Source organism: Thunnus thynnus, chromosome 5 (assembly GCF_963924715.1).
Source record: "Thunnus thynnus chromosome 5, fThuThy2.1, whole genome shotgun sequence".
NCBI lineage: Eukaryota > Metazoa > Chordata > Actinopteri > Scombriformes > Scombridae > Thunnus > Thunnus thynnus.
Window position 1 is genome coordinate 28615043 of NC_089521.1, and position 26941 is coordinate 28641983.

The window sequence follows — 26941 nt, forward strand, 5'->3', positions numbered from 1 at the left end:
AATTTTATTGTTTTGTTAGATTTACGCCACAAGGTCAGCTGGCAGACAGTCCAAAGGAAGACTGTAAGCTGAGGAAGTATGATATCTTGGATGCCACTTTTGATTTAAAAAACATTTCAGTGCTCCACCCTAGTATTGTAGAGTGCTATGGTGTTTCTTTACCTTATGATTTTGCCAAAATATAGAGAAATAATGCCTCTCATCATTGCATTCTCATACTTTCAAAACTAAAATAATCACTCAAAAAGAGCTTTTGCACCAAATGCACAAGTTTGACATCACACTGAGCAAGGCCATGATTTCCAAAGGTGAGAGTGACTGGGCTTCATCAGGTAGCTGTGCGAGCAATCTCAAGCATGGCAAGAAAAATATAACATAATACAATACAATTATTTACATTTTGATGCAGTGTGTTGCATCCTAGTTAGCTGCTTTATAGGATTGTGTGATGACCTTCATTCCAAGCACTACATCGCCTAAAGTATGCACTCTCGCACATTTGGTGTGAAACTGGTGTAAGGAGGATGCACAATATATACTTGGTCATCCATCTATGACATGCAGTATCAGACAATGATACTATATTAGCCAAACATCTGCATCTCACCAGTGCATCAAAGCATACAAAGATTTCTCACTACCATGTTTACAATTATCGTAGATGAGGTACATGACTTCTAGCAGACAGAATATTTTCTCTATGACTGACATACTTGTCCAATGTCCAACACCATTCATCCACAAGCAGAAGTAACAGTTGCATCACGCGGACCATGTGAGCCACTCGCCTCTCCAGAGAGCAATTTATCCAGCTTTATTTACTTCCCGTAACCCGTCATCTTCCTAGGTGTCTCAGGTGTGTGTGCAGCATCGTGCAGCGGAGTGTGTAAATGGAAGAGTCTGGGCATTTCTTCCTACAGACAGCATGCCATGTACGATAAGGCGCCTGCTGACAAAACTGGGAGACGCTGTGTGTTACTACTGTGGGTGGGGGTGGGGGTGGGGTGGGGGGGGCATACAGTACTGTTAGTAATGTAATTCCATAAGAGCAAGGAAACACACTGCTGTTACGCAACACGCCGCCAGCAAAATGCACAGGTGTGCTTCATGTTCTATTCGCCTCTCGCCTCTGTCGCTCCCAAATGTTCATAAATGATTCATTTAATCTTATTTAATAATAAGAGACCCAAAGAGAGAGAGAGAGAGAGAGAGAGAGAGAGAGGGAGAGAGAGAGAAACATACTACTGATGTATGTACGATGATTTGGCTGCACATGTCACCCACACACACACACACACACACACACACACACACACATAAGAGTGTTTGCAGGAGTAGATGTCCCACGGCGCCTCGTGAGTGCACATTTGCTGTGTGTGTTTATGTGGATGACATCACTCTGCATCGGCACTGGGCCAGACAGGATTTCTTTTGGTCCTGCGCTGTCTGTCTTGCGGGGTGGGGGGGGGAAGCGGCCGCTCAGAGCTCCGTTTGAACTGAGCAACGATGACTAATGATGGCACACAAACAAACAAGGCCGAAGAGGCAGGCGAACAACAGACGACAGCACACTGACACTTCAGCTCCATTTCCTAACAGCTTTATAAAACCTTCATAGAGTCTTCATACCGACTGACACAAGATGCTACGCAAATGTTTTACAAGCACATATTCGTTGCTGTAATTGGTCCTGATGTGTTATTCGGAACGGGGTATTTTACCAAAATGTTGCTTAAAAACAGGAAAAGATTGGAAGGAAGAGAATATGCACATCCAATTTTTTGTGATATTTAGCTCCTTAATGTCTAAATGTTTCAAACCGCTGTTGATGCTTTCTGTCATATATTTAATCAGAAGAAATCGGGCTTGGGTTTCTATTTAGATTTTGATTCTTCAATTATTTTAGCAAGAAAGGAAACAAAAATATGCATAATAAGCAAAAAACAACTTTATTTCATCACATTTTTTTGCAATAAGAGTAATTTGTTTCCAAAAATTTCTACGTAGAGTAAAAAAAATTGCTTTCTTTATGAATTTTGAATCTGATTTTTTGATCCTCTACTCTAGAAGAAAGATCTTCAATCCAGTGAAATAAACAAAGTTAATAACGCTACATCCTTCTTTTATTTCCAACACATTTTTATAACTAAACAACCAAACAGGTCGATTGTACTTTGCACTCCAGAACGACCCATAGGAGCGTTTTCTAATACGCCGCCTCTATAATCGTTACAAACCACTGTTAAAAATGAATTATGTTTTGGGGTTAGGGAAAGATCAGATGGTTTTGGTTAAAATGATCACTTGAAATGTCGTCACGGTAACAGTAAACACCACGTGAACGTCTCCTGCAGCTAAATCCACTTTTTGCCATCTATGTATCTATCCATCTACCCAACCTGCCTCCTCCTAATATGGAAATTTGTCACCTAATATAGACGTCATCTGAACTGCGGATCATGATTATTACAGCCGCTAGATGGCATCTGTCACTCCGACGTAACTATAGGTCGTTTTTGGCTAGTGAATTTACAACCTATACTATCATATCTCTCGGGTAAGAGGGCTGTTTATTCCTTTTGGGCTGGTATTTCACTTCATTTTTTTTTTGAGGTCTGATCCAGTTTGCCACACTTGATTAGACAACCATCCACCCGGGGGAGCGGCCACTGGCTCCAGTGAGCATCTCAAGATTTATCCCCTCAACCCCCCCCCCCCTTAAAAAAAAAAAAAAAAAAAAAAACACTGAACATGGCCACCAGCGAGATGAGGGTTAACAGGATTTCCAGGCACGGATAGCAGCAGAGGAAGCAAAGTGTGTCGTGGCTTTGGGGTCTTTGGGTAAAGAGAGTGTGGGATGGCTCAGCAAGCAGCTATACTGGCAGTTTGCAGGCAGCTCAGTGTTTGTCTGGCTGTACGCATTTCCTGAAGGGATGTGAAGCGCTGAGTGGAAGTGAGAGAAGTGGAGGTAATGAAGGGCTGCAGGAGTAAAAAAGACTTCCAGACCTGAGGACAGAGGCTGAGGAAAACCGGCATAACCGCTAGTTCTGTAATGAGAAATCTGAGGAGTGTGTGTACATGCTTGTTACAGCTCAACATGAGTACACAAGAAGGTATCAAAGTGTATGTGAGTGTGTCTGTGTGTACTTTTTGTGGTGTTTTACTTGTTCTGACGACAGGAATGCGTGTATGGGGGGAGGGGGGGCAGCCATGTTGTTGCTGCAAGTGATCGTAAGGCCATCAGAGAGGCCATCACCAGAGGATAGTAACCGGGCCTGATGCTAACCCACTCACAACGAGCCCTGCAGAAAGTCACAAACACGCACAAGCACTCACACTCCTCTTGCCATTGCTTGACAGCTTTTAACATCTTGCATGATACTCTCGCAAAGTCTGCATTACATTCCTCTAGCGCACGCAGATGGTAAAACACACACACACACACCAAGAAAACACATGCATATACAAAATATCACACAATTATTCATACTTGCCTTGGCAAGCACACAAAAAGCTAAACAGGCAATAAAACTACACACACACACACACACATAAACCAACATACCCTTAACAAAAACACAAACACACATATGCTCAGATTCACACACCCACACACTCTAAAATATCACTCCATATACACACACTGTACGTCACTAATAGTGCAAACACAAACACATTTTATCTGACACAGAATATATACAACTGCAATACAAACCACTGCCTACACACACACACACAACCTCACTCAATCACACAGAATCAAACAGCTAGCTTCTCTCCTTGACCTTCGCTATAACCTCCCACAGCGTGTGAGCAGCATGTGGCCCTGTTGACAGGCCAACAAGTAAACAAACAAAAGAGCCTTTTCCATATTTCATGAGCTATCATGGGAAAATACAGTGAATACGCGCGAGGCTGAAACACAATAGAGAAAAATCCAGATTACCATAATGACTCGGACAGCTCGACTTTTAGGGCTACATGAGGAAATAGGGCTCTTTTTTTGTAATTTTTAAAAACACTGTGACTCAAAATACAGGTGTATTTTCTATTATTAGCTACAATAAATACTTTTCTGTCAGCCTCAGCACACCTGAACCTATCCACCCAATCAGGACAGTTTGCCGTGCTCGCTCACTTTCCAGCCAAAAAGTTGGCAACCAGCTGAATACACAACTACAGTGAGTTGTTGTCAAAAAAAGAGCCTGGCAACAAATTCAATTCAAACATTTACATGGGACTTATACAGTATATATTATGACCTATGGTGTATAAAGTATATTTGAAAGATTTAGTTGAAATCGTAAATAAATCGTAAAATGTTATATTTGCTGTCTAATTGTTGTTTATCTATCTTCATACCAGCTTGCTTTATATACCAGCTATACGTTTATGTTTTTATCTATTTAGCTTTGTTGTTGTTCTTTAGTTGTAGGTCTTACTGTACATTTGTTCTCAATGCTGTAAACAAGATAAGTTGAGTTATTTTTTATCCTGATTATGATGAGAACTCATTGACCTTATAAATTCATTGTGTGCACTACATAGAGATGGAATAGGATTCTCTCTCGTATGCCAGACTTGTACCTTGAGTGGACGCATCCAGAATTATGTAGATATGCAGGTTTATTAGTATGTAGTGCAATGGCTTACATGCATAAAAGATGTTCAGAAGGTTGTATCTGTCATAGTAACATTCTTACCACTTAGTTGTTATACTGGTCAAATGGTTCAGGAGGGGTGGGAGGAGAAGACGGGGATTTATAGTGGTCTCAACATGTGTAGTCTTTTGTGATGTGGTTTTCTGTATATGTATATTTTTTAATTATTATTATTTTATGTGGGTTTGTTAATGGATTTCTGTTCATGAGTAAATTGGGAATCATAGTCAATTATCTCGTAGTATTATCTTTAGTTTTATATGTTAATGAGAATGTTATTGTTTGTGTGTATGTATATTTGTTTGGTTATAAGTATATATGTGGATAGATATATTGTATATATCAATAAAAAGCTTTTTGATTTGTAAACAGTTCGCAGTTGCATGACTAATGATTCATCTTTGATATGATAAATAAAAAAGTATGTTATAATAAACCGAATTAAAGTCAAAAATGAAATGAGTTGTTTTTAATTGTATATTCTAACATTTAACCTTTTCTCCCAGTCTCTCCTCTATGTTATCATGTTTTGTGATAAAAATAAATGGAGCATATTTATAGCTTTAGTTCAGGCAGAGCACTAAAGTCATTCTTGCATTAGCTGATCAGCATCAGCTGCTTCAGTCATGCTTTACCATAGTTGTTAAATTTTTGGTTTCTGGCCCAAACATCTGGCCCATCCCACATGGGATTGCACGACACTCTATTTTACAAAACATGTATCTTTCGGTACAACATATACAAAAGCATGTGGAGTAAAAAAAGACAAAAAAATCCAAATAAACTGTAACATATCTACAGCTCATCCTGACAAATGGCTCTTTATTCTCTTTATTTTCTCCAGGATAATGTATGTTTCACTATAAACAGCCGACTCAGTCTTCAGCCTAACTGGCTAATTCATCAGCTGCTTCCCTACCAGCTGACAAGTAACGTCCATCAAAATATGCAAGTGTTGCATGGCTGTTATAACCTTTTCACACTTTTCACCATTACTCTGCAAATATACACATGCCAATCCTGTTTGCTGTTGCAGTTTTTTGAAGATTTAATGTCCACATATATGTTTATCAAGGTTGGATTAGTCCTCCCAGTGGAATCCTCATTGTTATTCAGATTTCTTGAGGGCTTCCTCAAAGAGCACCAAGTCTAACTGCGTAACCTTTTGTTAGGGTTAATTCCTTGACGTACATGTTCTGACTGAATAATGATCTTGAAAAGTCACAAAAATGCAATATGACCTTCAAAAGCCGAACTTTTAAAATGCTGTATCACAGATTTCTAGTTAATGGCCCTGAAATGGAAGCTGGAAGACTGCCAAGACCTTTTGGGTTAAAATTTCTGGAGTTAGGAAGTGAAATATTACTTTAAAAAATGTCATATTCTATGTATAGAAAGTTCAGGAACATCCAACTCTTGATATCTATGATATTCCTAAAAGAGTGTTGAGCCTGCGTTGCCACATTTTAATGAGGGATCTGAATATTATTGCATATTATATTTACAAATGATACTACAGAATAAAATACATGAGAGGGGAGGACATGACGGGGCCTAAAATGAGCTCAGAGGAACCTCAGAGATGCTTATTGTCTGCTGGTAGCTGATGAATCATTTGTTTTAACAAAGCAGGTTCTATTTCAGCGGTAAGATCTGAGCAAACTCTGTACTGACCCGAAGATACCCACCCAGTGCTTAAGGCAGTTAATTAAAATTGCATGATCAACTGTGTAAAATGCCGCACTTAGGTCTAAAAGGATTAAGACCGAGCAATCACCCGCATCTGCTGTTGAAAGGAGGTCGTTTGTTTCTTTCATGAGGGCTTCCTCTGCACTGCATGACACCCTAAACCATGATTTAAATGTCTAAAAAATAATGTTGAAAAACAAAGAAATTATTTTTTTTTTTTTGGAAACATGTAATAAAATTGACTGAGACAGGAGTTCAGGGCCTTGATCACTATCGTCTATTTTCATATTGTTAGCTTGATGATTCAATTATACTGCTGTGAAGACAAACTTGTCTTTTCAGTGGATGCCATGGTGAAATGTCCAATACTGAAAATAGATCATCTCAAAATGCTACTGTATGATTGAATGTGGGCATCTGGACCTATTTTGTCTCAAAGCATTGTATGAATGGTATGAATTAAAATGGGAAGGCTGGTGAAAAAGTGGAAACTTGTCTTTTATTTAAAAGGGAGAAGACCTACAACTCCCTCTGCACAGGCCATGAATATTTCAGTCTTAACTCAACTTTGCTCCACACAGAGCAGCACTCTCACCTCTGCCTGCACAACACACACAGACACACACACACACACACACACAAACCAACATGCATAAACCAATTGTTAACTCACAGGTCAAAGCGCAGATTCTGCCTCTCCTCAAAGAAATAGTCCAGGATGAATTTGCGGACAAAGTCAGGGTTGAGGGTGTTGTCTATGACTTCTGTCCTGCCGAACTGGAAGAAAGGTCAAGACGGGTGATAATTAGTGGCTGGCATCAACATTCACCTAATTATACACTGAATGACACAAGAAATATAGAAATAAATGTACAACACTACTAAAAAAAGGTTGGAAATTTGATCAGTTTTTACACTGTGTTAAAGTATTTTGTTAAAAACACGACATAGCAGTGTAAGTGTGCTAACGTTATAATTTGCAAAGTTTTATATACCATGCTTTACCTCTGCTAGTGGGTTATGATGCTAACCACTGGCATGTTAGCATGCTAACAGTAGCACCTTAGCATTCAGCTCAAAGCAGAGCTGATCCTAAATCCACCTGACAGGTTTGACTAATGTAACTTTAGTCAAGACTGACGATGAAGAGCTGAGTCTGACAAGCTGAGTCTGAAATGTTCTAAAATGGCCACTGTACAGAGGATAAACCTTTTTGATGGAGGTAACAACATTACTTTTTCTAAGACCAAACTTTACAGTTTTTCTCCCACTATAAAACAAACATTTCTCTCCATTTTTCATCCATCCAACAATATTTTTTCCTATAAATGGACATTACAGCTTCATCAGGCTGGTATGGTTCACAACTGTCTAGTGATCAATTGACAATTTACCCATGGTAAACCAACCCAAACTCAATGTGTAGTAAAAATCTATCTGTAATTTGCAAGTGACAATCCTTTGTCAAAAGTGACCATGCCAGCATTTACATTTTCTGCATGTCAGCAGTGCTGACAAATCCCTTTTGTGAAATGGGCCCCTGATCCAAAAGAAACCTGAGGATTATCCCGAGGATAATTAGACTCGCTCCAAAATGTAATCAACCTGAACAGACCGACACAAAGACAGAACACCAACACTACAAAACATACAACAAATGCAATACAATGATTATCATTTGGATGAGTGGAGTCCCGGGTTTGCTCTTGCTTATTATGAACTGAGAGGACCCATAAAGACCTCTAGTTTACTTGCATACACTTAAACTACATTATAATTAACTAGGACATTATACAGACACATTTCTAAACTCCATGTAACTATAAAGATACTGTAAACTGGCTCATGGGCCAACCTCTTGTCTTTCAAAATGAAATGCTGCATTGCAAGATCCTTGGAAACACTGACTGGTAATAAATACATAATATCCCCACCATCTCAACCCTGCACTCACCTCTCTCCATTCCCTGTTGGCTATTCCTTGAGTGTACAGCACACAAACTGTTGAATTAAAAACAGGGGAGAGGAGAAAAACAAGAGAAGGTTAGATTGATTGGAGAGTATTTAACAGTGAACAAACAACGCTGAGAGTGTGTTCTTTCCTTGGACCCCAACATGGGAGGAAAACTCCCTAATTAAATGTCACTAGAACTTTGCCTTGCAGCATGATGATATTTCAGAAAGAGGGAGAGGAGGGAGGGAGGGGGAGGATGGTGATGGGGCTTAATGAATGTCTGTGTGGGTGGAGGAGCAAGGGGGGGGAGGTGGGGTGCGTCGGAAAGTCCTTCTTATTGACATTCATGTGTCTCCGTCCGAGGGAGTCTTGGAGTGTTTTTGAATGACAGACTACTAGTGAGAACATCAGGCAGTCAGCTGGCACTAAAATGACATTTCATTTACATTCTAGCAGCCTTTACTGTATTCACACACATCTCTCACATGGCAGCGACTCGCAACTCTAAAAACCCCTCCGGACCAGATACTTAGAAATCTGTTTTAACTGATAAAATGTGATCATAATGAAAGAGTGAATAGTGGAATGGTGGAAACACTAATGTAAAACATGAACAATGCATTATCACGACTAATTTATATATAAAATTATTTAAAATTGCATGATTGAAACAACAGATTATTGTCAACAGTCAACAGAATTTATGTTTTGGGTATTTTTAGTTGGCCTGTTTGGTAAACCAGTTGCACTTCTTGTTCTTAAAGTGGCTATAATCAATATTTTTATATCATTAATGTATAAAATGAATGTAATGTAAGAGGGATAGTTTGTAGCAATGAACCCACAGAGAAGAAAAACCTTTCAGTTCATGTCTTTGTTTTACAGCTTGTAACTCTCACTGCTCTAATTGCATTTTTCAGCCACAGCAGGCAGCTGTTTTTAGTAATAAAGCTCTAAAAAGCCACTGCACTACCGAGCCACGAACGTTACCTGCCCAGCACCAAACAGCAGACAAAGTTAGCAACTAGTTGGAAAAAACACAGTGGAGCATTTATCAGCTAAAGAGTCACATATTTCTCTAAAGAGTTGGTAGAAACCAAAAACAGAACAATGAGGAGAGTGAATGTTGGTCTTACATTCATCAGCTCATCAATGCTAATGTTAGTGTATGTGCTGGGCTAATAAATAAGTAACTGTTTTTCTAATACCGTACTTTTGCCGTAAAACAAAATCAGTGCAGGTTTAAGTTCCAACTTAGCTTAGTTAAGTGGAGATTTATGCATCACTAAATTTGAACAGGATACATTTTTTTTGTGAATAAAAGGATAAAATATATACATACATACATACATACATACATATAGCTATTTCTGTTGAAAAGATGAGTTGTTAGTTACTTCATACTTACATCCATTAACTGCAGATGTAAAAGTTAACTAAGCGCTAGTGGCTACGTAGCTAACTGAACCAACTGACAAAGCTAGCTTTAATATTAGCTTGCTAATTTACAGTTCAGCTAGTTAAGAAATTTAGAGAGTTTAAAAGGTAATGGAATACGGTCAAAATTATGTTTAATAATGATTTAAACTGGGTGGATTTTAAATTACATACACTACAATTAAACATATCTTAAATTACACCAATAACAACTGAATGACCAAATCATGTTGATTGGGTTAGCTTAATCACATATTTCCGCCTCTTTCTAGTTAAATACTACTTACTCTGAATGCATATTCTCAATGTTTGTAGTCCACATTTACAAAGGAAGCTTGCACCTTACAAAGTTCTTATGTAGAGATTAGTTACTAGTAAATATTTACACCCAGCAACTTCTAGTAACTGTTAACGCTACATAGCTAACCAACTGACAAGGCGTTAGCTTGCTAATATACTGTGGTGCTATAGCAGTTAAACCATTTAGATTGAATAGTAAAATAAGTAAATAGATATATATATAAAATGGTGTTTAATAATTATGTAAACTGGGTAGATTTTAAATTAAATTTCACAAAAATACGTCAAATTTCAAAATGTTATAAGAACTAAATGACCAAAAAATATTGGCTAGGTTAGAGTAATTGCTTCTTTTCACCTTATTGCGATTGATAAATTATCTGCATATTATCTATTTAATAATTCTCTCTTCTTTCTATCTTATCTTAAAAACAGTAATATTCAGACTCAGATAATTCTGAGTTTATATTGTTGGTGTCAAACTTTTTTGGCTTCATGCACCATTGAGCAACTTTCATAGGAATGAACAGGGACCCGCCTCTGTATCCAGTTCTCTTTATACATCCATGGTTTGAGCACCATCCTTTGGGAGCCATCTTTAAAACACACCTCATGAGGAAGGCAGATGAACCTCTTTCCAACCCATTCCACCTGAGCAACAATGATCGCTAACTCTAAAGGGCCACAACAACAACAACCTCTGTCTGTCCTTGTCCTATCTGGTTGCACGAAAGCACTAAAAAGGGGGGCAAAAATATAACAGGACATGAGCCTGGGAGCTTGTGTTGAGTGCTAAGATGTAAGAGTAACCACTGAGATGGTCTGCCTGGCTTGTAGACCACCTGTGGGGACCCACAGTGTGGATGAAGAATTGGTTGTGTTGCTCAGTGGTTTCAGAGACTGCTCTATAAGCAGATTATTGGATGTTTGATTCCTGCAAAAACCAGTGTGTGTCCATCTTTATCCATTTGTCATTTAACAAGCGACTAAACACATGCTTGCACACCATTACAGGAAATATATTCAGAGGCAAATGCTGAGAGGAGGAATGAAAACAAGCAGAAGAAAGAAGCTGGTGTGCTGCAAAGTAGTATAAATCTTGTTTTGTTAAGATTGTGTTGGATATCAATATTTGCTCTCATCCCTGACAAAATGTTGTTTAATATCTGTCAGCAAAGGAATAGTTTTGGGAAAGTTGCTTATTAATGCAGAGAGTTAGATGAGAAGATCGATACCACTCTCACCTTTACACTAAATATGAAGCAGCCAATTGTGAGTGAGCTTAGCTTAGCTTAAAGACTGGAAACAGAGAAACAGGTAGCCTGGCTCTGTATAAAGATAACAAAAATCCACCTTGAAGCACCACTAAAGCTCACTAATTAATGTGTTAGATGTGTCAGTACAAAAACAAAAGTGTGGTTTTATGCGGGGTTATGTGCCACACTACTAATTGGCTTGATGCAGTAACTACCTGGGGGCCAGATGCATAAACGATGCATATACACAAAAACCATGTATACGCCATTTTCTGCATATCAACTGGTATTTATAAACACAGAATATGCGGTGAGAATGCATTCTTCATACCAGGCTCACACATATTTCTCTAAAGCTATCTGAGGGTGATGAGGTGGAGAAGAAATATGTGGTGAGAGACAGAATCTTTAAGTAAAACAACAACAACCAACTGCGCTGATTGTGTGATTGTTTGAGTTTACACAGAGATTTGTAAAATGCCAATCAAAGGTGCATTTACAAATGTAATATTCATTAATAATTTTTGTGTGATTCATTTTTATCATTCTTTTAATTTACATAGGAGTCAACATTTTATTTTGCTGTCAATATTCTTTTTATTTTATCCTCAGTTGTGACACATCTTGTAAAGTTGGTTTAGATATGAGCGCTACAAACTAATCATTGATTACATTTCTGAGATATTCCTGCCGATGATGAATTAATGATATGGAAGCTCTAGAGAGCCACGGAGTCGCATGTAATAACAGCTGTTCTGGTTGTTGGAGAATCTCGCCGTTGCAACACAATCTGTGAAACTGTTCTTGTTTCACTGACAGCTCTGGAGACTGGTGGAGCAGGCGGCGTATTGATATGAAAACAGCTGGTTGAGATGAGATTTATAAAACAGAACAATGAGTAAGCACCGCTTTAAAAATCTGATGAAATTAATGTATGCATATTTCCGGCTTTGTGCATACACTCAGTTTTAGTCATGAATCTACACAGAGCTTTAGGCATCTGGTCCCTGGAGTTTTGTTGTCACTGTAGCTGTTCAAGCAGCTGATTCCAGGAAGTAACAGCGCCTGACCAAGAAATAGTAGGAATAGTTGTTCTATGAACTGAAACCACCAAGTGAAGCTATGTCACTGGAGACTGGGACTCAGTATGTACTCAGGTGTATGAGCAAAGGTAGCCTATAAGTTCCTGGTATAGACATAAACCTTATTGTTAATTCATTTTCTAGACATAACAACGAATCATTTCACCAGTACAACCCCCGTCATAACAGTAGTAGTTGCTATGTACTGTTTATTATTGTGCTGTTATATGCTTTAATTCTGACCTGCCAAAGGGACTTCAGATGAAAATTAGCTATAAGCTAACTCTGGTACAGTACATCAAATGGTAACATTTATGTTTAACACTGTACATGGTCCCAATAAATACATAAATAAATAAGCATTGGAAATTCCTCTGTGTTAACATTCAAGCATCTTTGAAGGAGGGAGTTTTGGAGAGTATTTTAATGTCAAGGCAGTGGTAAGAACTGACGAAGCACTACAATGTTTGCATTCTGGCATCATTTACTGTTTTCACGTCCTCTGTTCAGTATTTCATAAGGAATTTTATGTGGAAGTCTATATAGTGTGTTGTTAGTGGGGGAAAAAAAGATGAACTTTCAAGCTTTAGTGATGAAGACAGCAATTTACATTTTATCTGCAGACTCATTGGAGCCAAAAGGTGAATCTACTTAAACTCTAAAATAAAGGTCCTGTCAGCAGGGACACCCATACAAAACACCCACGTGGGCAATCAGACACACCAGATACTTTAAAAGCTGCATGAAAATTAAAAAAAGAACTTGCGTTCATCTCATGACATCTGATTACGAAGGCAACACCTTCCACTGAAGCGACAGGCATTATCATTAATTAAAGCATTAATTAATTGTAAATTTATGCCTGAGTTAATGTATGAGCTACCACCAACTGATGAAATGACATGGCTGACTTAATCATGGATTCATTAAAAGTTGTGACTGTGAGTTAGAAAAAAAAACAAAAAACATCAGCGGTTTCAAAACCAGCAGGTATATCTGATGAATTACATGTTTTTCCCCCCAAAACTGACATTTCATCTTTTCGAATGAAGCTCATGTCGAGACCAGATATAATATATTATTGCTAACATTTTGTAGAAATCTGATGACTTTTCAAACAGTCGTGTTTAAAATGTCACACTGTTTTTTGAGTGCAAACACAAAGAACGAACGTCCTAATTATGATGCATCTGCTGTGGCGGTAGAAGTGCCTAAACTTGTTGTGTTTTGTCAAACTGTCAGTGTGGATGTTGTTTACAGTATGTTACACTGTGGATGCTGTGCAATAAGCTGGGGCTCAGCTGGTTGAATATACAGTCATGCTTTAATCTTGTCGTGAGGCATCGCACGACACATGGTCTCCGCTTTATTATGCGGGGGGGAAAAAAGCGATATATCAATCACACGGCTGTAAATAGTGATGCATCCTACCCATCTGTACCTGCGCACTTTCAACTTGTCCTATTCATCAGGCTGATGGCAGGACAAAAGCGCCTCCAACAGCATCTCTGCTTTGAATGTTGTAGATACCGGCGGTGCATACTTTGTTAATGTTCCTGTCTGTCTAATGGCCTTTTCCAATCTGCCGGAGCACACTGATCAAGCACATCCACATTCAAGCACCACAGGAGCCACAGCTGGAACACACTCATGTACTGTATAAGCACATGTAGAAAACAGAAACACTGGATTGTTGTCCAGCTTGATAAGCTAATATGAATATGGTACGTGAGTCTGCCTGAGGCCCTGAATGTATGCACTTTTTTTTTTTTTTTTTTGAGTGTGTGTGTGTGTGTGTGTGTGGCTCTGCTGAGGCGGTCTAATGCTGTGTGACTGGGGCCAGTGCTGTCAGCAGAGCAGAGACATGGACGCAGCACAAGTGCCTCCTTGCATAAACGTTGGGGCTGGCATGGATGCTCACCTCTTCTCCCAACATCTGACACTTAAAGGTCCAATCCGCGATTCTGGGAGCTCACCAATTATGGGTTCACACACACACACACACACCAATCGACGCTAAAAACACCACCGGGTGCACCAGGCGGCTCCGAGGTGGTAACGTGAGAAGGGATTCGGAAATGAAGACAGGCGATGCTAAAAAAAAAAATGTGTGCATGATAACCGAACCTCCCCTGGTTGAATAAAAGGGTAAAAAAAAAAACGGAACATAGATTTCAACTTCATCATTTCAACATATCTGAGAGCAAGTATTTCCTCCCTTCGTGTTTATTTTTAGAGGGCTTTTATCCGACAGGACTGTCACAGTCTGTTACAGAAAACAAAGCAGGCACGACAGACAAAAACACCAAGGAACTACTTTACAAGCTGGTCTGTGTGCACGTGTGCCTCTGTACTTGAGTATGAGTGGATATATTTTAAGTATTTACTAGGGCTGGGTTACTTGAAATGTTGCAATACCTGTTCTTGCCAATTCTATACTTGAGAAGCAGAATTAATCACCAACAATTTTGATAATCTGTTAATCATTTAACTCTTGTTTCAAGCAAAAAATTGCAAAAAAATCTCAAAAAAATTGCAAAAAGGTTTTAGCTTCTCATATGTGAATATTTTCTGTTTTCCTTAGTCTTCTATGATAGTGAACTGAATATTTTGGAGTTTTGGACTGCTGGTTGGACAAAACAAAACATCTTGTTGGATGTTCCAGTTCCACCTTGGACTGTTGGAACTTTTGATGGACATCTTTTAAAGTTTTCTGGCATTTCACAGATGATTAATTTAGAGAATATTTGGTAGATTAATTGAATGAAAATAAAAATAACTGGTAGTTGCAGTCCTAACTGATACCAAAGCTTACCATCAGAAATGTTACCATTAAGAGTGAAAGTTTGGAAAAACAATCCCAACTCAAGATCCACTTACTAGCTTTTTCCAGGGCTTTTAGCCGAAGCACACAGTCTTCCTCAGCAGATGGAGTTAGCTCAGTAGTCACGGAGACGGATCTGTTGACTTGCAAGCTCAGTTATGATTTAATTCATGGTACCTTATGGACTTGTCTGTGTTGTTTACACAAAGCCATCCGTTGAGGAAAAAACATTTGATTTGATTACAACAGAACTGCAACGATTAGTCAATTAATCAATAAGTCGATTGACAGAAAATTAATCAGCAACTATTCTGATAGTTTTAATTAATTGTTATAATTAGTTTTCAAGAAAAATACCAACTATTTGCTGATTCAAGCTTCTTAAATGTGAGGATTTTATGCTTTTATTTGTCAGATATGATAGTGTTTTATTACTATTTTCTGACAATTTAAAGACAAAACGATTGGTCGATTAATCAATACAATAATTGGCAGACTATCTGATAATGAAAACAATTATTAGTTGCAGCCCTAGATTAAAAGCTCTCAATAAAGCTAGTCAGTGGACTTTGAGTTGGGAATGTTTTGTCAAAATATAAACATGCTAAAACTTTTAAAATGTTAAATGTTTAAAAAGAAAAAGCTGTGCAAGAACTTTGCCCAAAGAACATACAGTCTGTCTGAAATTAACTACATTTTCATTTAAATCAGGAACTAACCGATCAAAACCTGAGTCAACAAGATTACAAATCTGACTGGACATTCATTCATTGCCAACGTTAAGTACTTGACAGTCATCCAATACTCTGTGACACATTTCAGTCTGTACCAAAAGAGGTTTGATACTCAGCCCTGGTGTTTACATGTTTAACTGGGCACAAAACCACTGAACTGAGAACTCAGTGTGCAGGTTTAAAAGGGAGAAATATCTTCAATAGAGCACTTTACCTTATTCTATCGAGGCAAATCATGGTTCGATTGCAGACTGGACCTTTAAAAACCACTGGACCAGTTGCCAAATTGAACCCCTGCTGTCAAGGGAGTGAGGAGTGTGTGTATGTGTGAATGTGTGCCTGTGTGTATGTGTGTGTGTGTGTGTGTCCCTGTAATCTGTAGGAGGGAAGTGACTGGTTTGTGTGTGAGGATGATCTGGTTCCCCTCACTCACGTTGGGAGCAGAGAACAGTGACGAATACAACCCCTGACATATGCAAATGTCTACTGATTCACACAGCCGAAGCAGAGTATGCATGTGCGTGCGTGTGTGTGTCTGTGTGTAGTGCATGCAACTGTGTGTGTTTGCACAGTTTAAAATCTGCCTGTGGTGCATGTTTGTCTGTGGATATATCTGTTTGTGTGCAGAATTTAATGTCCACGTGTATCTGAGTGTGTGCATACAGTATACGAGTGTGTGTTTTAGTCTTGCCGGGAGCTGGTGTGTGTGTGTTCATGTTTGTGTGTGTGTGTGTGTGTGTGTGTGATGGGAGACAAGCTTACTAGGGTCAGACTTGGAGAACGTGTCTCTGTCCAGCAGGTGTCTGAAAGACAGGAAAACAAATTGACATAAAAATTAATTGCACAGCTCTCCCACTTCAACAAAGAAAGTGAAACTATTGCATCATTAAATCTCGACTAATTAGCTCCCTCACTGACCACGACAACTTGTTTATCCATAATCCTCCTTTGACTTGATTACCAAAAGTCATTCCATCCAGTCATTGAGGCAACAACATTAAACAGACTATAAAATCAAGCTTAAAGTGGAGCCCATTTATATTTCAAACATACAGAGGAAACAGCAGAGGAGAGGACCTATTTTTCACTTTTTTGCGCTCCCTGGGTGCCAGCAACAACAGCAGAGGCTGCCATCAAATTTACATGACACTCCAGTCTTGGCTCTTTGCATGGGTAGGGATAAATGCACCGAAGAGTCCCATCACAGAGCAGATGCTCGGCACTACTCAGGTACTCCACGGTTAAACAGCTCAGAGGGAATTAAATATGCACACAGAGACGACAAGTCACAGCTGCCTGAGGCCCGAGAAGAAAGAAACCGAGGAGCGGCTAAGTCTCAAAAAAGGGAGACCCGGCATATTACGTCAGCCGCAGCCGCAGCAGTGGGCTTAATGCTCTGTGCTGAGACCTGGACACAGTATGTCTCAGGAGGAGGTAGCGAGGGGGATGGGGACTACACCCAAAGGGGCTGAAGTGAACCCTTTGCTCACTCAGCTTGTACTCCTACCAAATCTTATGTTAAAAGCTCATAAAGGTTTCATAGAGCTAACCCAAGAGGACTAAATAATATGAGTGAATTGGCCATCAGCAGGAAATCCGGCGAGACACTTAACCCAAAAATCTACAGTTAAAGACCCACATAAAAACGTAATACAGGATTAAAAAGGATATTTTAAATCAAAGAGCTTATGTAGACTTAAAGCCCATTTACCTCTACAGAGGGTGGATAATGGGAAACACCAAAATCAGAAACTACAGCTGCAAATCCAATTGACTGTCTCCAAATGACATGTCAACAAGAGCTGAAAACTACGACTGTATTGCATTCGATTTCAAGGGTGTTCCTGTTACTGTGTATTTCAAATTGACAGTCACTTATAATGAAAAGAATATTCCCTCATTTTAAGCCTGCACATCCCTGAAGTTAGGGGATTGGCAACTGACATCTCCTAAAGACAGTTTTCCAAATTGATGCATCAGAACCAGCAACGTCTCAGAGTCCAGAGTGATATATTATGATTCTCCACTTTCATGCAAAATGGGTCCCCATTGGCTATGTAGTCTGAACAGAGGCATGCTAAATAAAAAACACCTTGATGTGTTGATAAATTATGTACAAAGACATGTTAATGATTAGAGAAGAGATTATTTCCATTTCTTCCTGTGATGATCGAGTGGAAGCAAAACGTTGGGACATCAGGACAAAAGAAAGGAGCTTGTAATGCAGCTGAAACATTTCAGTAACAGACAACATTTCAATATGATGAGGATCTTCCCACCAGACCTGAGAAATCTCCACAGCCATGGGAGCACTGGTGTAGTGCTGACATGATTAGTCAATCAATTAGATGATCGTCTGATAACTACATGACAACAATTTTTATTAATGATTAATCATTTAGGTTATCTATCAAGCAAAAATGTCCAAATAGTATCTGGTTCAAGCTTCTTACATGTGGAGATTTGCTGGGTTTTTTTGGTTTTATATCTTTATTAATTGATCAAACAAGACATCTAAATACATCACAGTCTTTGGAACTTGTGGTGGACATTTTATAGACTAAACAATTATATAATTGCCTGTGAACATAATCCAGACAGCGATTACGCTTGTTCAGAGGTTTGCTAAGTTACTTTATCTGGACATTTTGATGTTTTTTCTACTGTACAACATTTGGAATTGATTGTAGCTGCCATTAATTTAACTTGACGTCAATCATCATGCTCTGTGAAGTAAGAAACAAACTTTTTACAGTCACTCTCGCAGCCTACAAGGTGTAGTTTTTGTGCTGGGTGTCACTTTATGCTGTAATAATCACAGCAGCGAGACTTCGTGCATATTGTGCTCTGCTGACAGAGACAGAGATGAAGGGGGAGAGCTGGGAGAGAGAGAGTCTCCTGCTATCATGCTAGCTGCGGGGCGAGCACTCTGTCGCCCGTCCTGTCCTGTATGACAAGCAACGAGTGTCTTCAAGCCGTTGATGGCTAGTGATGTATCTAGATCAGGCACTCGTGTTGTGCTGATCCCAGTGTGGCCCAGATGGTAAAACACCACGCTCCGCTGCCTCGCCGTCAGGGCACACCCACCGGCCTTTCTCCGGCTTTGAGACCTTAAATAAATGATAATAAGCGATGGAATTGGGGCCTAGTCATATCGGGGCTGTGTTTTATGACTGGCGGAAAGTCTGAGAGATTGTGTAGGAGTGAGAAGTGGGCGACCTCACCTGCCAAATGGGATAAATGTCCAATAAAAAGCAATACTGTACCCTGTTGGCTCCCAGAGGAGTATGAATAGAGGCAGAGAACAAGATGCAGTGAAGGAAAAGAAAAAAAAAAGAGACTTAGGAGTGTATGAAAGACAGCACGCAACCGTATGTGTGTGTTCAAAGGCAGAAGTGCACACATTTATATGGATATGGTAACCTCCCTCTGATTCATGTGCACCCGAGGGCTTCCACCTGGCTCTTATATAGATGGGCGACTCTTTAAAAAGCCCTTTCCACCGCGGGCAGCCCGGGAAACGTCTGGGCGGTCCGAGCAGAGTGCCTCGTAGTTCATCAAACATTTACGAGAGCGGTCCCTCTTCGACACCAGAATTACATTTGAAATCCCACCAGTTACATCACAGCCACCTAAACATGGCAGCTAGAGCTTTAAATACCTGTACGTGAGGAAGGAGGGGAAGACGGGGGGGAACTTCCATCTGTGAGAGGAATTGAGATGAAATTCTCTAAGATGTGTTTTTGAAAAAAAAAGGGAACACTGAATAAACGCCTTTGGAGATTTGCAACCACACATAAAAACGGGATCAAATTGAATTTTATTACAACAAGAGTAGAAGTGCTGGCTACAGGAAATCACATCACATATATTTTGCATGTTATTTTCTTTATACAGCACACGTTTTTTAGATTATTTTGAGTGTTTTTTTGTTGTTTTTATACTGTAGGAAACAGAGAGGGTAATGTGCAACTTAAGTGGCAGAAAAGTCTGCTTCTAAATCACAAAAATGATAAAACGTTAGCTGTTAGGCCGATTCAATTCGGTTTGGATTTGATTCTTGATTCATTGACATCAGATGAATACTAATATTGCAGAAAGCACTTTTCAATTTATGCTGGGAACTTACATTTCTTCTACATTCCACAAGTGAGCAACACTTGTGTTTGTTTTAGTAGAATCCACACACCTTTCAGTCGACGTCCACAGCTTCACATCTCGTAGTCATAGATAATATCCTGTTAACAAACGCTGTGTCTTTTTTCAGTCCTCTCATAGATGCATTTTCTAGATCTGCTTCAAGATAGCCAGAGTCAGCTAACCATCCTGAGTCACGGCATAAACCATAACCCGTAAAATGCAACTATTCACGTCATGTTTACTGTCATGATGACTAATATAGCCAGCTATCATCTGTTACTTTTAACTTAAAATAAGCTTTTTGTGCACACTTTAATAACTTCATTTCCACAATGTAGACATTTTACACATCATGCAAGCCTAACTGAACTATTTACACCAATTAAACACTGCATACTAATAACATTTAGTGCACATGTACACATGTTTACTGAGTAAAGGCATAAATGCAAAGACTGACTGATCCCAGGATTTCAAGAATCGATACTGGATCACTCAAATAAAAATCCCAATTAATCGAAAAAACTGAAATCAGCCTCCCTCAGTCTAATGAAGAGGTTGAGGGAGCTGTCAGTCAAGTTCAGTCTGTACAGCAGTGTAAACACCTGTGTGGATGGACTATGAGTGTGTAGAGGCTTTAAGAAATCTTGTAAATAACATTTTGTGGATGACACCCACACAGTTACCAGTAAAAGCTCTGAGCGGGGGATTCCCCACAGAAACAATCATTTCAGTAACATTTTTAACACTAACTTTTGTGAAACAGCACTTTCCTCAACAATTTTCAACTATTCAGCTTCCGCCAACAAACTTTACACATGCTATGAGATGGATGTGAGTGCCCACATTTTTAGCCTGTGTGGCCTCGGTGGGATTGGAAGCATTAACCCCGGCAGTGTTTGTGCCAGCCTCCGCTCACCGAGCTCCACGGGAGCACAAGTAGCAAGAAAACCTTCTCAGCAAGTCAGAGGGCTTCAGATTGCAGTGTGGGTGGTCATTCCCATCGCGTAACCTCACATAAGTCCACAAGCTTGACATTTAGCCCTCCAGCCAATATGCAGGTTTGCTTACTGTTAGGACAGTAGCAGTTGTCAGCGGAGCCATGAACCAGCTAACAAAGAGGTTGCAAACAAAGGCACAGTAATGAACGTCCTGCTTTGAGGACAACACCAGATCAATAAGGTCAATTGAGTCTGAGGAAAACTCTGAGCTGCGCTAATCAATCCACCTTAGAAGCACTTAAGACATTCTCTTAACGATTTTCCTCGTGTTTGTATGTGTGGTGGGGAAAGTGATGTGCATCCGATAATGAACTAAAGGAATCCTGCTTCACAGAGAGAAAGTCACAACATCAGCAGTCCATGTGAACTTGAGAACAGAGTTAGAATAATAAGCTACGACTGCTGGGAAACTCTGAAGCAATGTCAACAGTGGCAACACTCTTATTACAGTACATTTAATTATCAAATCGATGTAGGTAGAATTGATGATTAATTGACAACAGAACAGCTTCATCCATCTCTATTACTGTATAGATCTCAGGCATGAGCCTCCTCCACTGTGACCACCAACAAGTAGTGCTCTTCGGCACCACAGTACTGCTTTTTTCTTGTTTAGCTGTTCTGATCATTGTCCTGACAATCAACTGAAAAGCAGTATGCTGCTAATCCTTGTCTAAACACTGTATGATATTCTGCAACAGGAGAGGGCCATATGGATGTAATAGGTCATTTTATATTGTGAAATTGATAACATTGCAATGTAGTGAATTATTGTTGGATAAAATAACCAAACAGAAATGTCTGTTTTAAGCTAAATTACCAAAATAAATACCTGACAAACCAAGGAAATTAATCAAAAATAACAAAACCCAATATTGCCATAAAACAGTCCTGCACATTGATTCATAATAATGGCCAAAATGTATTTATGTATTTATTGGGACCATGTACAGTGTTAAACATAAATGTTACCATTTGATGTACTGTACCAGAGTTAGCTTATAGCTAATTTTCATCTGCAATCCCTTCGGCAGGTCACAATTAAAACATATAACAGCACAATAACAAACAATTCATAGCAAAAAAACACACAGGACACAAAATACAAAGCTACACACAACAGCACATCACATACACTCACAATGTCAACTATAAATGTAAGTACTAAAACTACTAATGTAAGATTATCGTATTAAAAGCAATGAGCCTGAGATCATACTCAGCATATATCCCATTTACACCTGACCCATGTACTGGATATCATTATCCAGATGATGTAGCCAGATACAGATCGCGTTAATTAAAGGTGTAAATGGGGCCGTATTGTCATATTGCACATCCTTTAATTACAGCAAGTAACATCTATGTAATCAGAATACGATATTTACATGGGTCATGACTTATACGAGTTATTGCCTAAATTTTGTTATTTTAGTTCATCTTTCATCTGTTGCTGTGAAAATCTCAAGAGGATTTCACGTTTTCTTTTTTGTCAGCTAGTTTGAGGGAGTTCATGGAGTTTTTATCAGAGCTTTATCTTATTTATATAACTACTCAAACTGTGACAACTTTCCCCTTAAATTTCAGCAGGCATAAAATAAAATGTTTTTCCTCACAGTGTTTGAAAATATCAAGTATTTTATCTATATGTTCTGCAACCTTAATTTTAGGACATATGACACCTTTATTGAGTGAAATATTCAAAACTAATATTCTATAGGCTGCACAATAACTTCTAGATGTTATGTCCATCATTTTATACACATTTTAAACTTTTTTATTGGTTTTGAATAAAAGGAATTGATCAGTCAACAGGTTTTAAATAACTGATGTGCCAAAGGAGGCTGAAGGAAAGAAGATATATGAGAGAGATAGACAACATAGAGAGGATTTATCTCTGTTTCATAACTAAGTTAACAGAAAAATGTAAATACCCCCTACATGATAATCAATCATTATAATAGCTCAACTAAGACGAGGTGGTCAAAATTACAAGAAAGGTCTAATGCCAATATCCCTGTTCAATCCATGTGGAGATACAGTATTTATGGTGTATTCTCTCTTTGGAGAAAACTGAAACAGTATTATTAAAAGCTGTGATGTGTATCTTTCAGCATGGTCCAGGCAGAACATCCTTCATGAAATTTGCTCAGTTGTTTTACGTCATTGTCGGTTTGCAGTGAAAATATCATCAGCCGACCAGAGACTGTGAACGTGAATATATTTTGACCTGAAACATGAGGTGAGCTGGCACTGGTCTCCTCAATCACACAACTCCAACCACTATGAATGCACAAAAAACACACTGTATATTAACTAAAAATCATTGTAAATCTCCACTTTACATATGTTAAAATACATTTGCTGCTATAGTTCTAAAGCTTAAAGCACAGAATCTGCACTGAAAACACATATTGTTCCCAGTAAAAAAGACATCAAACACTGGACGCTAATCAACAGGATGTCCTCAAATCTGTCCACAGCAATCACAGAGATAGTGGAAAGCAGCTACGCAAAAGATGAAAGCAGCAGAGCAGTAGGGGGGGGTGCAGGAGGTGAGGTGGTTAGTAATGTGATGGAGCCATGTCGGCTCTCTGAGGTAACCAGGTGAAGCTATGGTGGCTGTCTGGTGCCTTAATTAGATCAAATGACTCCTTCAAAAACTCATTAATGCATCCACTCAGCATGACCCCCACTGGGCCTCCTGTGGTTTGGACCCACCACCTGAGACTGACTTGATATGTTGGTTTTATGCTCTTTGCTCTGTTCCACCTAAATGGTGGAGGATGTGTAAGATCAAGGACCAATACACTTTAGGTAGCAAAGCTGCGAGGTGAAGCAACACGGAGAGGGTGAAGTGGAGGGGAAACAAGGAATCTGTTTAGTCAAGATTGATTTCAGTTTCATTAACGTTTCATTAACGTGGTGTTTGAACTTTAAGTTGTATTAGTTTAGTTTTAGTTATTAGCAAACAGATCTAGCAGGTAATTAATAAGAAAAAATTAACTGAATGGAATTTTATGAGAGGTAAGAAACAGATAAACAGAAAAGTTATAATAAAAATAGTAAACATACAAGAAGCAATATATGTACTGTATATGAAAAAAGAAAGAGATAAAGAAAGATAAATCAATTGAAAAAATTGACATATTACATAAACAAACTGTCTTGTTCTGCATCTCCAAATTTGCTCTCTCTCATGACCAGACAGTGTTTTCTGTAATCGTTTTAGCTCCATGTTCTTTTGACTTTGACTCAAATATGAACCATGTGGTAGAGTTAATAGGATTTGATGATTCAATCTCTGTGGTAAATCGACTCTCTCGATGATGGCAGTGGGATTGGAGTGGTGAAAGCGAGGGTTGGTACGTCATCGGGGTCATCAGGTGTGTACTCTCCTTCTTTGATGTTTCATCGATAAGCCCACAACATCTCCAGAGGGCTCAACAGTGATACCTGGCGTCTCAGGTACACCCCCCTCAGTTCCATACCCTCCTATCTTCATCTTGCAGCCCCATTGTTGTCTTTTAAATCCAAATCCTGCTGCTTTTTTTCTGCTGCATTTGACAAGGACTTGATTGCTTGTTGGAGGGAGTGTCTCCTCACCCCCATTTTATTCAACAGACTGATCGTAGATGTAGCAACAAATCTCCTGCATCCCACTTCTACAGGGGAAATCTTGGTCTTCCAGACATTCTTGGCAACTTCCTATGACCAACCTTGCTTTGGTGCATTTGAATTCTTCCACAAGACTTGCAATTGGTGATTCCTATTTGCTGTTCCTGTACAGTCTGACAGGCAGGACTTAAGCGTGATGGAAATCTTTCATCTATGACTTGACCTTTGACGATGGAGATGCTTCTGCACTTGCTGGGCTTGATCTTCATCCTTACCCATGTGATGTTTTGATGAAGCTTTTCCAGAAGTCATTTGGTGCAAGTGACAGTTATTGTCCATATAGACTCGTATCGGTGGTAACGTCTGACCAAACTGTAGCCGTTGTAGCCATCTCAACCCATTTTGAGATACTGATAATGAGCTCCATTGCTATAGTGAAGGCCAGGGGAGAGATGGTGCACCCCGCATCATGGTGGTGAGATTGATGGGATGTTAGCTGGGACAAGAATCAGTTAATCTTTTAGCTTGTCAGTGTGGATGGTTCTGAGATGTCCTTCAACCTCCTCTTTTGATGCTCTCAGGAATCCGCTTTTCTCTTTTGTGAAATTTAAAGGGATCTTTGTGAAAGTCTGTTCTTGCTTTCTCCTTTTTGCTCTCTCTTTCTTCTGCTGTTGCTTTTTTCCACAACTTCCTGAGGCCTCTTCTTTCTTCATCAAGTCATTGGATTTCTTGGAGATGACAGGATTTGAGGGGAGGACCTATATCTCTCCTGCTGACTTGTTCCTTGAATTTGAACTGAGACAAGCAGAACTGTGAGGATTTGAGACATTTCATTTACATATCATGACTAACTGTATAATTTTATGCAAATTTACCATTTGGTTACATTTTCAGTCATGTCAAGTCAAGATTTATTACTCAATCTTGAAACACTTCACTTTTACAAGAAGCACAAAGGATATATGACAAGCTTGCAGGCATACATAACATAGCGGTACATTAAACATCTGCTTCCCCTGCAGCAACCAAAAGAACAATCAACTGTTGGGTGGATTTAAAGCAAGACTATGTAACATCTGCTAAGGAGCAGCAACAGAGGCCTCTGCTGCCAAGTTTGTACTTTCAGGTATCAGCCTTATTTTACTGTTTCTTGATCGCTTTCAGCTTTATCTGAACCGTGTTAAGTTACCGCTGATGAAAACATCTATATGAGTACATGCGGATGGGTCTTCAGCTAATAAGCAACATCTGACTCACATGAGGAACCCTTCAGTGAATTACAATCACTTGTTATCTCGCCAATATGTAACTATATCGTTATCAACCGAACTAAGATACATACTGGCAGCCACCAGACTGTATTTTTACTTATTTTTAAGACGATGTGGATCGTAACGTAAGTCAGTCAGTATAATGCTAGCTGTTAGCAACTACATTTTAGCACACAACTGCTGTGGGTTCAGATGTTTACAATCATGGAAATAAGATCAGCCAGAAACACAGCGAGGGATGTCACAACAGTAAGTGTTGAAGTCTGCTCCTCTTCAAATAGTGTTCCCTCAAGTTACAATAATGCGGTACCCTCACTACGAGGTAAAATAAGTTGTTTTTTATATTTCTCTCATCAAGGCAGTATAACTATTTGTTTTGTTTCTGGTTGACAACCTTTACTTCTTCTACTCTGTTTACTGGCGGATTATTACCACCATCTTCTGACAAAACTATGCGTTCGGTCGCCTAGTTTATTCGCTTCAAACCATTTGATGGAAACATACCTAATTTGCATTTTCCTTCTTGTGACATTTCAAAAATTCACTTAAAATTCTCTTGCAAATCTAATGAAAACATGGCTACTGTGGCTGTTTCTGCTTGTACTCTTCTCTCTGCAGTATTTCTAACTGATCCACTGAACAAATAGCTCCAAATCTTGTTGTGTCATCCTGTTTTCATTGAAAAATAGCTCCACTAATGAAGCTCCACTAACTCAGCAATAAACACATTTCATTTCCTAGTTAGTTTGTCAGTGGAAAGACTTTATTTTGAAACAGCAGCAGCAGGAAATTGAGTTACATCCATTTAACTACTATTTCTCGCAGGTGATTGTACCCTCTCAACCCAAGTTAAATAGTACAAGAACAGGCATTCAGGGTGCGGAGTGGGAATGAAAGAAGGGGCTGTTCTCCCTTTTACAAGTCAGTGTACCATCAAAATGACTTTGAAGCTGTTATTTTAAGGTAAAATAGTT

The 26941-nt window shown here is 39.1% G+C and overlaps 1 protein-coding gene across 2 annotated transcripts in view; it reads right to left on the reverse strand.

Annotated features, from left to right (window-relative positions):
• Nucleotides 1-26941, reverse strand: part of LOC137183479 (copine-8-like) — a 74905-nt gene that overhangs the window by 39796 nt on the left and 8168 nt on the right. For both annotated transcript variants that reach the window (XR_010928477.1, XM_067590574.1), the window contains exons 2-4: nt 16700-16740; nt 8305-8351; nt 7024-7127 (exon numbers count right to left, since the gene is read on the reverse strand). Coding sequence is in view for 1 of the 2 variants with exons in the window: in XM_067590574.1 (XP_067446675.1) it covers nt 7024-7127; nt 8305-8351; nt 16700-16740 (192 nt within the window). In the remaining variant the exon portion in view is untranslated. The remainder of the gene's footprint in view (nt 1-7023; nt 7128-8304; nt 8352-16699; nt 16741-26941) is intronic.